Source organism: Dermochelys coriacea, chromosome 10, assembly GCF_009764565.3.
Source record: "Dermochelys coriacea isolate rDerCor1 chromosome 10, rDerCor1.pri.v4, whole genome shotgun sequence".
Classification (NCBI taxonomy): Eukaryota; Metazoa; Chordata; order Testudines; family Dermochelyidae; genus Dermochelys; species Dermochelys coriacea.
In genome coordinates, this window is record NC_050077.1 from 22,745,810 (window position 1) to 22,762,274 (window position 16,465).

A 16,465-nucleotide genomic window follows, 5' to 3' on the forward strand; every position below is an offset into this window, starting at 1 on the left:
GATATTCTGTTTTTTACAGGGTGATTAATCACGATTAATTTTTTTAATTGTGAATAATTTTTTTGAGTTAATCAAGTGAGTTAACTGCGATTAATCAACAGCCCTAAAAAAAAAGTAAGACAACCTTAGGTACTTATACCAACTTACCAAAAACGTTACTTAACTAAGTTTTAATTCAGAATCATTAGAAACAGAATGAAATGAAGTTCCAAAAAAAATGAAAGAATGGCACCATGATTACTCCTGGCGGAATTCTAAGCCAAAAAATTAAAAATTCTGTGCACAATATTTTAAAATTCTGGAAAATTCTATATATTTTTAGTCAAAATAACACTATATAATCACACCAATTTCAGTTATTTGGTTATTTATTTCAAAATACCTGTCAGCAACTATGTCTATAACAATACAGACACACACAACTTCCCCCAGCAGCAGAGTTAAAGAAACCCCTATTTCCTCTGCCCCTTCCCCCTCGGAGCACAGCAGGAGGGTGCCCCCCAGCCCAGACACTTGCACCCCCTCTTCCCTCAGAGCCCACCTGGAGGTCCTCCCCAGCACCAATACTTGCACCCCTCTTCCCCCCAGAGCCCAGGGATCCAGAGGGAGAAACAGCCTGGTGCTGGGTCCTAGGCTTGTATGGAGTTTCTTGCACACCACCTCCTTCCTTCGGGGCATGCCAGGAACTGCAGCTGCTGAGTCCTCCATTCCCTCCCTCCCCGCTCCCTCCCTCCCCCGGTATCTTCTACTTGCAAGCTGGGCTGCTGGGTCCAGTGGCCAGCAGCACCTCTGCAGCCCATTTCTGTGGGAGAAAAAGGATATCCTGCACTCACAACACTAATTTCTGTGCAAATTCTGCAAGCGCAGTGGTGCAGAATTCCTCAGGAGTACTTGATGCAATAAGAGAGGTAGGCCATAGCCTATGTTAGGGCAGTCTTGCTGGAATATTTGACCATGGTCAAATAAGTGTTTGACTGGCAGCTTGCCAAGCTTGTTTGAGACTGTAACATGGTCCTATGCCATCTAGAGTGGACAGGTTCCCAAATAGTCAGAGTACTTACCACTGTTTGGTAGTGACTAGCCTGGCTATCTTTTGCAGTGGCACTGACACACTTCACTTATAAGTCTATCTAGTCCTTCATGAGTGGAGGAATAACATTCTCAGCGGGTGAGAGGAATAGAAACAGATTGGCAGGGAGGTTCTCTGTGAAATTGTTGCATGCAGTTCAGGGGAGAAAAAAGAATGTTGGGTTGGACACTTGGCTTATACCCACCCCTGCTTATGGTAGGAACTTAATTTTAATGCAGTGTCTGGAAAAAATGACTTCTCGCTCCTACTTCTGTGCAGTATCAGCATTATTGAACCTAGCCCTGGTGTGAGATTTGAACCATCTGATCTAGAGGCAAATGTACTAGCAAGGGGGCATGTTAAAAGCCTCTGTTTGTTCTTTCAGAACCCGTAGAGTTAAAAAGTGGATGTGCGGGGTAACATGTCCAGTGTACCTGAAGACAGAAATATCAGACAGCAGGACATCAAGAAAGGATTGCAATTTATACAGTAAGATCTTATGACAGATGTTCTTATGTGTTTGTGTATGTGTGCAGTCCTACTTAAAATGTGGTTAGACCTTTTATTTATACTGTCTTTAAAGAGTGAGATAAGGGTGAGCATTTGGCCAATTCAGACTTCATTATCTATCCACATTTCAGCATACTCTTGGTTTTTAAATGTTTAGGGGCTCAAAATTGACCCTCTCATTTGCTTTAACACAAGTAGGAGATATCTCCTGTTTTCATGTGGCATTGTGTGTCATTGGGGTAAGCCAGGTGCAGCACGCTGTCTGAAGAGTGAAGACTGTTACTCCAAACAGCAGCTGCCAAATCTGGGGAGAGAAAAACATCTGTATGTTTGGGGAAGCTGAGGGTGTAGTGCTGGTAGTGAAAATGTGCTCCAGAGGTGCTCAGCAGGCTGTTTTTTAGTAACATCTACTGACCTTGAATGTAGAGTTCATCTCCTATCTATGTGCCTAACAGCCCTTTTAATGTAATACTGGAGGATGAGATGGTGAGGGCCTGTGTTTTCCCTTCATACACAGCCCCCTCTCAGAGCAGGATATTTGCCTACTCCAACCTGGAAATGGAGCTGGAGGAGAGGCCTTGGAGAGCAGAAGACATGCAAGCCCTCCTGTCATCACAACATGGTAGTTCAGAAAGGCTGCTGGGAGAAAGGTTTAAAGCGCTGCTCTTAGAGAGAGGAATGGGGTGCTCCAACATGGAAGGCTTGTTTCCCCGCAACTGGCCTACTGAGCTCCTTACTCCACCCCAGCTATCTCTGTTTTCAGGGGAAGGGAAATTCTTCCCTTTCCCATTTATAGAATGTCTTAGATTCTTGGTGGAGCAAAAGTAAGATGATCCTTCCTGTGCTCATCTACCTCCAAATATTGTTTGCTTGCAGTTTGAAGCAGAAATGGTCTTTTCTCTCTTCAGTTCCCAGGGCAGCACTGGCTGCCTGAGGCAGTTATTACCTACCCTCTACTGATGTTCAGAATGTATCTGATCAGGGTGTGGGAGTTCCGATAAAATTACAGAAATGGGAGCGAGTCAGTTAGGGCCCCCAAACATTTTTTCCCCCCTCTTTCTACTTATCCCTCTCTCCCATGTATGTAGTGATGCATTTTCAAAGACTACATTAAGGTTGCTAAGTCATGCACTTGGAAGTTAGGGAATGCCAGAACTGAGGCTGACCATGCACCCTTAATTTAGGCTACTGGTGCATAAGCATTAAAGTAGTGTGCAATCATGTAATTAACAAAAAGAAAAGGAGTACTTGTGGCACCTTAGAGACTAATAAATTTATTTGAGCATAGGCTTTCGTGAGCTACAGCTTACTGCATCTGATGAAGTGAGTACTCTTCTTTTTGCGGATACAGACTAACACGGCTGCTACTCTGAAACATGTAATTAACAGCTCTTCTTTTTCCTATGACCCCAGCCTAATTAGTATACAAAATGGATGGTGCTCAGGCAATGAATTAGTGTTGTCTGTAGCACTCAGAACCCTGAAGTTTTTTTAATATTTGTTTTTAACAATCTGTTCATTTACAAAATTTGCTTTAATTCCTAGGTCTACTTTGCCCTATCCAGGGACACAAGAACAGTATGAGGTAATGGAGTTACTCTGAAATCTATTAGAAACATATGATTATATAATAGGTGGAAATCTCTTCTTCCCTGTGGTGCTTTTTAAAAAAAAAAAACCCTCAAAGTTTTTCTGAGGGTCTAAATGACATTTTTACTAGTTTTTAATACTGATAAACTACAGTGGCATTTCCTTTCGCTTGTCCCATCCTGCCATGTATATAATCAAATATTTGAATGCACAGAAATAAGTTATATAGTAGCTCAGAGAGAATTTTTAAACTGCCAGTTCACTCAGTCTTGGCCACAAACTTAGCTCCTACAATTTCAAGAATCAAGATCGTGTTCTATTTTCAGTGAAGTTAGTTTAGCATCTCATTAGCTAGTTAGGAGGAGGTAGTTTCATCATGTGAATCTACCAGGCATCTTTCTGCAGTAATAGATAGCTGGTAATGGGTTTTGCAGCTCACTTTCTGTTGATATTAAAACACTCCTTTCTCGGTGGTTTGAGTCTTTGACATGAATGGGCAATTGGTCTGATCCAAACATTTCCCGTCTGAGACTTCAGTGTGAAATACCAGAAATAAGTGTGTGTGTATTTTGTTCCTGCAAAGGGTAACTATTTCACGTTGTACATCTTTCATGAGCTGCTTTGTCAACAGCTGTGCCCTATATTTATGCCTAGGTTCTTTGGTAATGGGTATCTTAGAAATGCCTAGATAATACTTCTCTTGCTGTTTTCCTGTAGTATATTTTTCTTTTAACCTGGAAACCAAATCTTTGCATTCAATTTTTTTCCCATTAACTTGTTGCGAGAAAATTGTGAGTTAATATGTATTCAGAAGTATGGAATGTTTGCAGAGAGTTCTTCTGTTCATGAGTGCTTCTTTGTTCCAGTTGTTCATACGAGGGCTTGTTAGAAATCTCTTCAATGAAGGGAATGATGCATACCGAGAAGGTGATTGGGGAAGGTCACAGAGCCACTATACAGAAGCTTTAAACATATCAGATTATGCCAATTCTGAAGAAATCCACATTTCCAATGAAATACTAGAGAAGCTGCATGTAAACCGTATAGCATGTTACTCAAATTTGGTAAGCTATTTTTATTTAAGCTTTTGCTTCTTTTCAGAGAGAGTACATTAACAAAATATGAAGCCATGGAAAATTCACTAGTAGATAAAGAGCTCTTGGTTATGGTTTGAGAATTGTCAAAATGATTCAAAACTTGATTCTCAGTCTTCTCTCTTTAAATATGTAAGCATGTGTCTAGATATATTTAGACAATAATACTAGAAGTATCCTACTAATATAATGTGGTCATACCACACTCAAATGCTGATAGTGGTAGGTTCATCCTTCAGATAGGATTTGTACAGTAATATACCTACTTCCCTGTCTTTTTGCCTGTGGGTGGACATGTTTTTGGAGGGTGAGGGGAGATCTTAATGATGCCCCTGTTTTCACTGGGCTTTATACTTAAGCTACAATGTGGACCTTTTCAACCAGGGTGACCTATGTAGGGAGCATAAGTGTATGTGTACAGTACTAGTGCTGCTCCTTAATTGTCTAGAAAAGTTGCTAATGAGTGAGGCCAGATAACTTCCTCCTCTCACAAATAATCTGTGGTGCCTCTCTTAAAATTTTCCATTTGTCATTTACCATTATAGTGATCCATTTACTGGTACATCAACAGCTATCAAGTACAAAGAATTAATGAACCAAAGGCATTATTACTGTTTCCTTCCTTTCCAGCTACATAAAGAAAACCCTGTCTTATTTCTAGAATGAATTCAAAATAAAATCTTAAACTTCTACCTTGGATTCAGCTAGAACTGAACTATCCAGAATCTGTCCAAGTAATAGGTCTGTTTGTCTTTCTGTGAGCCGGATACACTGCACTTCTGTCAAATATAAACTAGGATCATGAGGCTTAGTACAAGCAGGCTTTAGTACTTTTGCTGCATGAACGCTACCTTTGTAAGGTAACTACTCTGCTGTGCTACCTGGTTCAGTGATTTTTTTCATTAAACATAGTAAATGGTATCCTTGAAATAAATTCTAACTTTTTTTATTATTTCAAGGTTGAATTATGTTTTAGCTGGACTACAAAGAGGATTCTAGCATACTTTGGCAAAATACTGTCTGTCTTCATTTGCAATCTGACTACACAGCATTCCGTGCTGTTAGTAAGAACAGTAAACAGCTGGTTAATTTTGGGTTAGAGTTACTCACTTTTATCCAGAAGTAAAACGTAAGAAGGAATAACATCCTAAGAGAGCCTACATGGGAACTGTACAGTTTTCCAGCACTTTTTGATTTAAATATATGCTATTTGAATCTTCTACTCTAGTAACAAAATATTATTTATTGAATAAGCCCTTAAACTTTTTTGCCTTTCTCACAGAGATTGCATGATAAAGTTCTAGAAAATTGTGAAATAGCTTTAAGGTTAAATGAAAACAATTTCAGAGCTCTATATCGGAAATCCAAAGCCTTAAATGAGTTGGGAAGGTATAAGAAGGCTTACGATGTTGTAGCAAAATGCTCTCTGGCTGTACCACAGGTAAGTAAATTTATACATTAAGTTTACTTTACAAATAATGTTTTGGAAATAGCTGGTACTTTATGTAATGCAGAATTTTCTCGAATACTTATTTATTGTATCTGTTTTCAGTGTGAAAGCTAAGAAATATGAGGGTTTTTTTTGTTTTTTGGTAGGAAAAACTAGGGCCCTCAAAATAAGTAGAGCTGACACAGTTGCCTGATCTCTTTCAGCAAGGAAAATTGAGTCATGTGATGTGATGTTTTGTTTTGTTTTTGCTAGTATGTATGGATGCCATCAGTGAGATTCTTTTAGAGCAGTGATACTCATACCTCAGTGATTCAGGAGCCAAATTAGCAATCAACATTACCCAAAAGAGCCACAGTGGTAAATGAAACCACGAATTCACACTATAGTATTCCATATTCATATTGAAACTGTATGATGGGAAATATTTAGTTTTCATTTATTTATATATACATACACACTCACAGCAGAATGACTGACCACATATCATTTTATCAACTACAGTTGGTTAATAACATAGTAAAAGCATCCTGATTGGTTAATAATTTAAATCACATTGTGTTTTAATAGCATGTGCTGCAAAGAACCGCAGGAGATGCATTAAAGAGCCACTTGTGGCATGGGAGCCTCAATCTGAGTATCAGATTGTATTTGAATTTCTTTAATGTTCTGGATTTCCTCTAGCTATTTTAATATTTATTTACCTGTCATACATTCAGAATCTTCAAATCACACTTCTTACCTTTAGAAAACTTCTCAAATGTACTCTCCTTCAGATACATATTTTTAAAAAGTGCATTAGAATCAGATAAACTATGCAAGTTGGAATTATTTAATTTGGTCACAAGGATTAAATGATAGCAGTGCCGTCCTTAGGCATACGGGTCTGCGTAGGGCACTCAAAAATTTGGGGTACCCGTGGGTCTTAGTGTCCATCCTTCCACCTCTTCCTATCCCCTGTTCTGACGCTTCCTGCAGGCTCCCACAGCTGGTTGCTGCGGCCTGGTGACACTTACTTCAGTTTTTTTCCACCAAATGCATCCGATGAAGTGAGCTGTAGCTCACAAAAGCTTATGCTCAAATAAATTTGTTAGTCTCTAAGGTGCCACAAGTACTCCTTTTCTTTTTGCGAATACAGACTAACATGGCTGCTACTCTGAAACCTTACTTCAGAGGGGATCTAGTAACTTAAAAGTGAAGAAGCCTGCCAGGCCTATTAGCACAACATTGAAACTGTTAAAAAGCCATTCAAGTGATGATAAAGCCTTATCCCAGTAATGTAATGGCCGGTGTTGTGTTAGTAGTAGTTGATTATTCTGTTTGTGATGGATTTTGTGCTGTGCTTAAGACCAGTGACTGTTTCATATTTGCAAAAAGAAAAGGAGTACTTGTGGCACCTTAGAGACTAACACATTTATTAGAGCATAAGCTTTCGTGAGCTACAGCTCACTTCATCAAATGCATCCGATGAAGTGAGCTGTAGCTCACGAAAGCTTATGCTCTAATAAATGTGTTAGTCTCTAAGGTGCCACAAGTACTCCTTTTCTTTTTGCGAATACAGACTAACACGGCTGCTATTCTGAAACCTGTTTCATATTTGGCATTCCCCCTTCTGCCTTGTTTCAGATGGCTTTGTAGATGTTGTTTCTCCCACTGACTAGTCTCCACCATGATTTTTCTTTTGCTATTTATGCAGTGGGGTGAATGGGTTACTTTTTCTCCATTTGACTCTAAATATTGATTAATTTGGCATCCTTTCAAAATGAACCTTTAGAAGGCATGATTGTGAATTTTGTGTGGCTTTTTTTTCTTTTCAAGACACAATTTTTGGCAAAGTGGCCAGAAATTTAAAAGTGCTGGGCACACATGACCACTTCAGTTGACATTTCTCTGCTTCATACACCTGAAAACTGGACCACTTAGGTGTCTAAATTTAAATTTCAAAGCCTAACTTTAGGTATTCATGTTTGAATACCTTGGCCTTAAGGTTTAAAGTAAATCTGCCTTGATTCTTCTTGTAACTTTGTATGACACATTCTGAAAGCTAAACTTTAAACTGGCAAATATTCTAAATGCTGTCATCTAAAATATGAATTAACTAGGACAAAGTGAAATATGACTTGGTTTTAACACAGCGCTTCCAGATACAACAGAGTATATTCCCAAAAACAAATTAAATATTCAGCGATGTTCTTTAATAGTTGACATGCTAATAGAAATGTGGCCTTCAGTTTGTAAAACTACAAAAAATACTCGCTGTAGAATCTGTAAATTACACTTTAATTGCCAAAGGCCTTTTGTCTTTATAGATCTCAAACTCATCTTGGGTAAAATGGTATATACCTTTGAACTCAGTTATAGGCAGATAGTTTATAAATTTTATTTACATATAGGGTTAGAAGCACACTATTATAATTCCTATTTACTTTTCTCATTCCAAACAGTTGTATCACTTTGCCGGGGGGTGTGTGTGTGTGTGTGTGTGTGTGTGTGTAAATATATATAGAAATGTATATGTATTTGTTTTAGGATGAAAGTGTGATAAAGCTGACTCAAGAACTTGCTCAGAAACTAGGATTAAAAATAAGAAAAGCATATGTCAGAGCAAGGGTAAGGAAGTTTTTTTTGTGTGTTTTGGTTTTTGTTTTTTTGTTTTAAAAACATTCTGAGTTTTTAATATCAACTTATACTTACAATGACATGTTTATTTGCAGTCAATTTCATCAAACGCAGTTTCTGGAGAAGTGTCAATTAAGGTAAGGTTCCACATGTTCACAGTATAAATGGATTTTGAAAACTGTTTTCTATACTCTTACAGTGAAGTGAAACTGACCAGTTAACATTTGGTTAAAGTTTCTGTATCTTAGGCAATGGTTAGGATTCCTGTCTAACCTTGTGCTTGGTTTTGCCATGAGTATAATATCTTACTCAATCACGTAATCACTTTTATCCAAGTTATTTTTGTACAAGAACTTCCTTGAATAAAAGATGCTGTCTTTGCTCTGTTTGGCCTTATCCGTAAGGTCTTGCTACATGGACACAGTTAACCATTGCTTTCTGTACTTAATGACAACTTAAGTACTACAGATGTCCAAGTGAGTACTATGGTTCACATAGGTTAAAGATAGCAAGTTTGAATACAGCTCAGACACTAATAAAGATATACTATGACACCTGCACAGATGCAGGTCCAGGATTTAGAGGCATAAAGTTCTCCTAAATTGTAAACAGATGTTGACTAGAATTGGTTACACATTACATTAGTAAACATGAACGTTTTAAAACAATTTATTTAAATCTAAACAGTAAATAAAGAATATATCTTATTTTAGGAAATGAAAATTTATTAAGTTTAGTCTCACTTTTGTTAATTTCAGTTTCTTATGGCTGCAGTGCGTGGGTTTCACACACGACAAGGAATGCTTTTGTTTGTAAAGCCATTTTTCTTTGATCTTAAATTGTGGAAATCTGAATTCTCATAAATTTTACAAAAGCTAAATTTTAGGTCAAACTTAGATTGATAAAGTCAACTTAAAAATGTATGCTTGAAGGGTCTTGTTGCTCTTCAAATTAATTGGTTTTACTTATTTACAGAATTCAAATTCTTCTGTAGAAGATATTGAGTCAGGTGAGTCTTCCTGGACTACAATATTGTTTGTTAATGAAAGGAAGTTAGATACAAAGTGCAGCGCCAGTGTGTTTGTCATTGTCTAAAATTCTTTATATGAATCATGAATTGAGCTCTTCTCTGGAGTTTGACTTCTGTGAAACTGGTATTATATTTCTATCAAGTGTGTGTGAAGGTACAAAGAGCATTACAACTAGGAAAGCTGCTTTCAAAGATGACTTCAGCAGTGTTTTCTCCCACATCACTTGTCACGGGTAATAAGTAAACGTAGTGACTCGTAAAGGTGACACAGTCTCTACTTCAAGGGGTTAAAAAAAATTATTAAAAAAAAATACAATAGATATAAAGGCAAATCAAAAGTTTCTCAAGTCAGTCCAAGAAATAACTTCATACATCACTTCTTAGAACGATTTTTTAATTTGCCAGCATACTAAACTTAATAGACTGTGTGAAAAGTGTGTGGGGTTTTGAGGGATTTGAGTGAATGTTATGTGTGGGTATGCATAAGAGAATACAGGTTAAGGTGGCTGTGCAAGCTTTATTTAAATCTCCTGACTTTGTTGTTGTTCCCTCTTCTTTTTTTTTTTTTTTTTTTTTTTTTTTAATATTGTGGTGTTCTAATATAACTTCTGTAATTTGGAAAAATTAGTGCTGGGGGGGGGGATGGATGTGGGGAGGCAGAATAAAGCATAGCATGTGATAACTTAGGCCACAAGTCTCTGACTCTTCCTGCCTGCTTACTATATCAAAATATGCAAACATTCCAATATTCACATCTGCATATCTTCTTCTGAAGTTAATTGGTTAATACAAACACTTGGTGTGCTTTTCTTAAGCATCTATATCTTTTTATTCCAAAATTAAATTTCTTTAAGGCAAAACATATTTGTACCAAATTAAAAATGGTGAAAGAATTTTTGCAGAATATTGACTATAAAAGTTTTGGTCTCTTTTTCCCAAATTACCCGTTTCAGATTTATCAGAAGAGAAACAAGAGACACTTTCTACTGTTTCCTCATCAAACTTTGTCCCGGAAGTGTCAAGTGACTTGGCCTCAATACCTATGCAATCCATATCTTCTGTCATGCCTCTTCAACTGGAAAAGAGTTCTCTGCCTTCTGCAGTGCTGGCAAATGGGGGAAACATCTCTTTCTCTATTCCAGAAGCATGTTTAGATTGTGGAGATGGAGATGATATTAGTATTGGGGAAGAACTTGATGAACTACTTGATTCTGTACCTGACTCAGATGAAAATGTAACGGTAAACTTTAGTTTTTCACTTTTTCTGGAGAAGAATCATTTCAAATGAAATCTTGTTTTTAGTTTGAGTAAGCAAGCTCGCAATGAAGTGTATAAACTGTAGTAATGCCTGTTCTGTCAAATTGCACCCTGTCTTTTGACTCTAATATGAACTTCCCAGAAATGTCATATTTTCAGTTTCGTCTTAGAATAATGACAGCATTATCCAACCATCTCTTATCAGGTAATAAAGATGAAGCAATGTCAAAGTTTGAGGGGTTTAGAGGCAGTTCTGGAATGGACAGATAAATTAAATAGCAGGTCACTAGGATCAGATGGTGTATATCTGACAGTTCTAAATGAAAATGAGGTGCTGAACTGCTAACATAAATATGCAATCTCTCATAAAATTGTCTAATCTCTGATGTCCAGTTGAGCAGTTGTGGGGGGAGGGAAAACCTGCCAGTATGTTGACATGTTAACTTTAGCATATAGCATTATCCTTGAAGTAAGGAAATGATATCATGTCAATTCTTGAACAGATTGTAACTGTAAAGTGAATAATAGTTCCTCCCAAAACAGCACAAATCTGATCAGGATAATACTATTAGTATAATTTACTAATGAGGCTGTAGTAAATAGATTCTTCATGCAAGTTTATTAGACACAATTTAGAATAAGGCTCAGTTTTGAGAAGTGTCTGATTCTCTGTCTTAAAGTGCTTTTTAAAGCAACACTATTTAGAAAGGTTTCAGAGTAGCAGCCGTGTTAGTCTGTATTCGCAAAAAGAAAAGGAGTACTTGTGGCACCTTAGAGACTAACAAATTTATTAGAGCATAAGCTTTCGTGAGCTACAGCTCACTTCATCGGATGCATGTAGCTCACGAAAGCTTATGCTCAAATGAATTTGTTAGTCTCTCAGGTGCCACAAGTACTCCTTTTCTCTTTACTATTTAGAAAGCTTACTCTGAATATTTAAAAAAGAAAAGGAGTATTTGTGGCACCTTAGAGACTAACAAATTTATTAGAGCATAAGCTTTCGTGAGCTACAGCTCACTTGCTACTCTGAAACCTCTGAATATTTAACTTTCAGTATTTTAAAATAAACTGAGAAGTAATTTTCTAAATTTCTGAAATAGATATTGCAAAGAAAAGGAGTTTTAGGAAACAATCTACTATGTTAGAATAAGACTTCTTAAAATTCCATTAGATATTTTTAGGCCTCTTTAATTTCTGCTGCCTCTTTTGTCTGTGTATTTAAAGGTATTTTAGAAACTGAATTCTCGGGTTCTGGTTCTGGTCCTGCAAGGTTTTTAAGCCTGTGCTTAACTTTACATATTGTGATTAGTTCTGCTGAAGTTAATAGGACTATTCACCGTGTATAAAGTTAAACATGGGTAGGTCTCTGTAGCATTAGGGTCTAAAATTTAAATTGAAGGACTGAAGTTCAAGATACTCTTCATTTTACCTTTACCTATGTAGAGATAGGGTTTTTGTACTAAAACAAAGCAAATTACTAAAAGCTAGACTGTTGCAGACCTCTTAACCTTTTTGAAAAAAATTTCTGAAGGAACATTTAGTAAAAAAAATTTTTTTTTTTTCCCCCCACAGCAAACCACAGTAGTCAGAGGACCCATTCCATCAGCTAGTGTAGCTCCTAATATAGCCTTCTCCACAACTTTGTTAGGAACTTTACCAGTTGGTGCAGGATTTGTTCCAGCAGCCTCATTTTCAGAAATGTATTCACAGCCTCTGGCTTCTTCTTTGGAAAATTTTTGTTCCTCTTTAAACACCTTTCCAATCAGTGACTCAAAAAGAGGTAAGGAATGAGTCTGAAGTTATACCTGTTTAATCTTACTTTAATAGAGAGCGAGAGAAGTCTGTGAATGACAGCTGATTCTCACTACCAATCAGCTTAAACATTAAAGGTTTGTGGTGAAACGTTCAGGCAGTTTGACTTGCCTATGTTTTAAATGTATCGAATATATAGTCAATATATACTGTGACCAAGAATTAAAAACAAAGCAACTGTTCATGTGGCATCTACATAAACATGTTCTAGACGCCCTCTGCTGGATCTGCATGAACTATTAGGTAGGTTTTTCTAATGTTGTTTTGATGCTGTGCATGTAAAATTAACCTGAGAAGGAAGTAAATTTAAACTCCATTTAAAAATCTGGGTGAGGCTGGGGATTTAATATGTCCCTGAGTGAAATGGGAGTAAATAAATGGGACCCTTTTTTTTTTTTTTTTTTTTTTTTACTCTCAAGATTCTAAAATGACTACACAGTGGAGAGTACACACTGAAAAAAACCAGTAAAGACCCGTTTAAAAACATTTGCTTAACACTGAATCTAAATGGGTGTAAGTGGTGATGAATACCAAGATCAGTAATGAGCTAAATAAATAGGAAATATGCAATAAACTAGAGTTGAAAAAATAACCCCCCTTATATCAGGCAAAACTCTTGTAGTTGCACATTCTTTGTAGAAGAATGGCTATTGCAAAATTTTGGTAGACTGTCTCCCTAACCATGTCTGCAACCAGAGATTTGAAAGTGAACTGTTGCCTGTTTGCCCACCTTTTACATTCTGGACCTCCTTTCTTTAGTCTGTCCTTACAGTGACTGCCTCAACACATGTTCTTTGAGGCTGCTATTAAAGGTAATCCATTGATTGACTAATTCAAGATGACTTACCTTGTTTTTCTGTCCAGAGACCAAAAGGCACTTGTATGTAGTGGGAAAAGACATTGACCCCTGTCACCTCTATAGCAGGTGCAAATTCTTACATTAATAAAATGTGCTGAGAGGGGAAATAACTGAAAAATTGTTTCTTAATCATTGTCCAGATCTATCCAGTTCAGTTTCTAGAGATGGAACACCAACACTTAACAGCAATAATTCCTCTCTTTTACTTGTAAGTATCTTCCACATTTTCCTTCACATGAATTAGATCTTTAATATTTAGTCATTAAGGTTTAAGGAAGGCTTTATATTTTTTTATTTATTTTATTATTTTTTAAAATGCAGCGATAGCTTCATCCACCATTAAAATGTAGCAACTGGAGTGGGGAAAACAGTAACTGTTTGAATAGTACACAGCAACTCTCTAAGACAGAAAGTTTAAAAACAAAAAACAAAAAAAAAAAAAACCCCAAAACTATTTTCTGAAAATCCAGGGGGAATTTTAGATGAGGAAATTGTGTTTACTAGTGTCCTAGCCAATTTTTGAATTCGGTAAACTTTTTAGCAAAATGCAGTGTGGAAGTTTAAAATGACCACAAACGATCACAACTGTCTGAATGTTATCTTTTATGAGTTTGCCATCTTACCACCTTGCAGTCGGGCCAAAATAAGGGGCAGTATGTAACTACAGAGGTCCACAAGCGGGGCAGTAACAATATTGTGACTAAACTTTGAATCCGATCTGTGTTGTACTTGCATCTGAAGCTCCTGTATCTTCTTTTTCCCAAATGCCTTCTCAGCAGTGGCTGGCTGGTAGATAGATGGAGTAGGGTGGAGCTAGTGATTTGCATACTCTCAGCCCACCAGCTACTGCACTTCTCTCAATCCCAGTGTGGGGTTTGGCAATGCATTCAGCCTGTAATGGGTATATGGGCTCCTTACTTCTCTTATTCCCCTGTATGGATACGCAGCCAAGCTTGCAATTGAATCCTATATGAAGACAATCTATGTTTTGAGGAAAACCTTCACTAACTAAGTTCTAGTTGTGGAGATCTTAAAATGAGGTTGACTGATCAAGTTAAATCTTGTTTCTTCTGGCAGATAAATGGCCCCAGTGCTTTGTTTGGGACTGAGGATTACATGGGAATTGCAGGTCAAACTAGGAATGACTTTCCACATGTTTTTAGCAGTGGAACTGCTAACATAGCTGTATCTGCATCACTTGTTGGAAGAAACCCATTGGAAGGTACACATGAACTAAGACAGGCCTGCCAATTATGTTTCATCAAAACAGGTAAGGAGCACAGGAAGTCGGTTTGATAGATAATTAAATACATATGTACTATATCAGAGTTGTAAATTAAAATGTTGGTTTCTAGAAGTTCTCAGTTCTGACTCGTGTATCATTTACAAACAGAATATGGATCTGAATATTGAGTCATAAAAAACATTGCAACCATTTTTCTACCGTTTTCTTGATTTCATGGTCTTGTCCTAATGGATTCTTAATTTCTAAAACCACCACCAATCACTACATGCTTTCCTCAAGCTGAAGGCTTACTGTGTAAGGTCATTCACATTCTGTATTCACTTTCCTCCCAACCCCCAGGGTACTCTGAAGAATGACACCTTTGCTCAAGACTTAAAAACTTGCAATACCCACTCTGATTGGTCATGGGGAATTGAACTGCAATTCAAAGTACCTGGTAACCTTCACATCCCATCTGTTTTATTGTTCTTTCAAACTAATTCTAAATCATTATCGTGATGCTTCCAAACCTTAGCAATAATTATTAACTTAACTTCATTGATACAGAGGGTTTTAACTTATCTTGGGCCATTCAGAGAACTAATCTTTGAGGTCTGAGCTGTTGCTGTTACACAGCTGTATTCTAGAAGCAACTTTTTTTTTCATCAAGACTATTCTTAAAATCAAGCACTATTCTTCAGGTTATAGACATTCTGAAATATTAGTAGAGCAATAAAATATGTATAATAATTCTAAAATACTACACTGACATATCTAGGGAATGGTTATTGTAGTTTATTGCTCTTTAGTTTAAAGCTACTTTTGTTACTGTGTAAGGAGGATCGACAGGTGATTTTGAAATGCCACATATACATGATGTTTAATAAAAAGCAACAGTTAGAAAATGCTGAAGGATGAACTTTAAGATATATTCATATGTTGGCCTTTAACAAAGCATTGGTTTCTTCCCTTGTTTCTTTGCATCCCTGCTTTTCCTACCCATTTCTGAAACCACACAGTTCCACCATGAACTTTTTGTTCAAAGAGAACCGGACAGGAATGCACCAGACTCTATTCTTAGTGGGTTATTGTAACTCCTTTTATTGACTGGGATGGTCACGGAGCATTGGAAACTTTACAATCCCCTCGCTGGTATATATGCATTTTTAGTATTTTATGGTTTTGGAAGCAAAATAGACCTAGTTTTGAACCCTGTGCTTAGCATGTGACGGTTAAAACACTACCAACTAGACCGTGGGGCTGGTATTGTATTCCTACAGAATGCAAAAGTTGACTTTTTACTTGAGGTTGTGTTCTGTCTTTGAACTCGCTCTTTGGCTGTTCGTTTAATAAAAATTAAATATTTAGTTGACTGAATTTGGGATTTTAGTTGCATGGTTCTCAATGACTTATTAAAGGCCCAAAACAAATTTTATGAAAATTTACCCATTTGGGCCTGCAAAAACAGAAAAATACAGCTGGTTATTCCCATGCAGAAGCAAAGGAAGACTGTAAAATCTTCCTTAAATGACGACCTATTTTTCTTGTTGGTCTGGTCTTGTAAGTATTTGCATAATTTTCTTCTACTCTTCCTTTCCCCCCCCCCCCTTTTTATTTAAGATTACTTTGGCTCTTCTAATTTATTGATGCAAGTAAGAATTCTTAACAGTCTGTTCACGCATTTCATATTTGGACATGTGCCTGAATACAAGTTCCACAGTTACTTATAGCTTATGTAAACTATAAACAATTTTTCTATTATTTTAGGGCCTAAGTTATTGGATTTCACTTACCATTCCAATTTAGAGCATAAGTGTAAAAAGGATATTCTAATTGGTAAAATAAAGAATTCTGAAGATAAATCATGGAAAAAAATACGCCCAAGACCAACAAAAACTCAGTATGTAGGACCATATTATATATGTAAAGGTATGTTTTAAATATGGAACTTGC

At 36.9% G+C, this 16,465-nt stretch overlaps 1 protein-coding gene across 7 annotated transcripts in view; it reads left to right on the forward strand.

Annotated features, from left to right (window-relative positions):
- ZC3H7A (zinc finger CCCH-type containing 7A) overlaps positions 1-16,465 on the forward strand; it is a 46,016-nt gene that overhangs the window by 13,270 nt on the left and 16,281 nt on the right. For 2 of the 7 annotated variants that reach the window (XR_006274503.1, XM_038417834.2), the window contains exons 2-13: positions 1,455-1,558; positions 3,125-3,164; positions 4,036-4,233; positions 5,546-5,704; positions 8,240-8,320; positions 8,425-8,466; positions 9,305-9,338; positions 10,313-10,599; positions 12,189-12,396; positions 13,428-13,495; positions 14,365-14,557; positions 16,280-16,441. Coding sequence is in view for 6 of the 7 variants with exons in the window: in XM_038417834.2 (XP_038273762.1) it covers positions 1,491-1,558; positions 3,125-3,164; positions 4,036-4,233; positions 5,546-5,704; positions 8,240-8,320; positions 8,425-8,466; positions 9,305-9,338; positions 10,313-10,599; positions 12,189-12,396; positions 13,428-13,495; positions 14,365-14,557; positions 16,280-16,441 (1,540 nt within the window). In the remaining variant the exon portion in view is untranslated. The remainder of the gene's footprint in view (positions 1-1,454; positions 1,559-3,124; positions 3,165-4,035; positions 4,234-5,545; positions 5,705-8,239; positions 8,321-8,424; positions 8,467-9,304; positions 9,339-10,312; positions 10,600-12,188; positions 12,397-13,427; positions 13,496-14,364; positions 14,558-16,279; positions 16,442-16,465) is intronic. The other 5 variants (XM_038417838.2, XM_038417835.2, XM_038417839.2 and 2 more) reach the window with 5 other exon arrangements.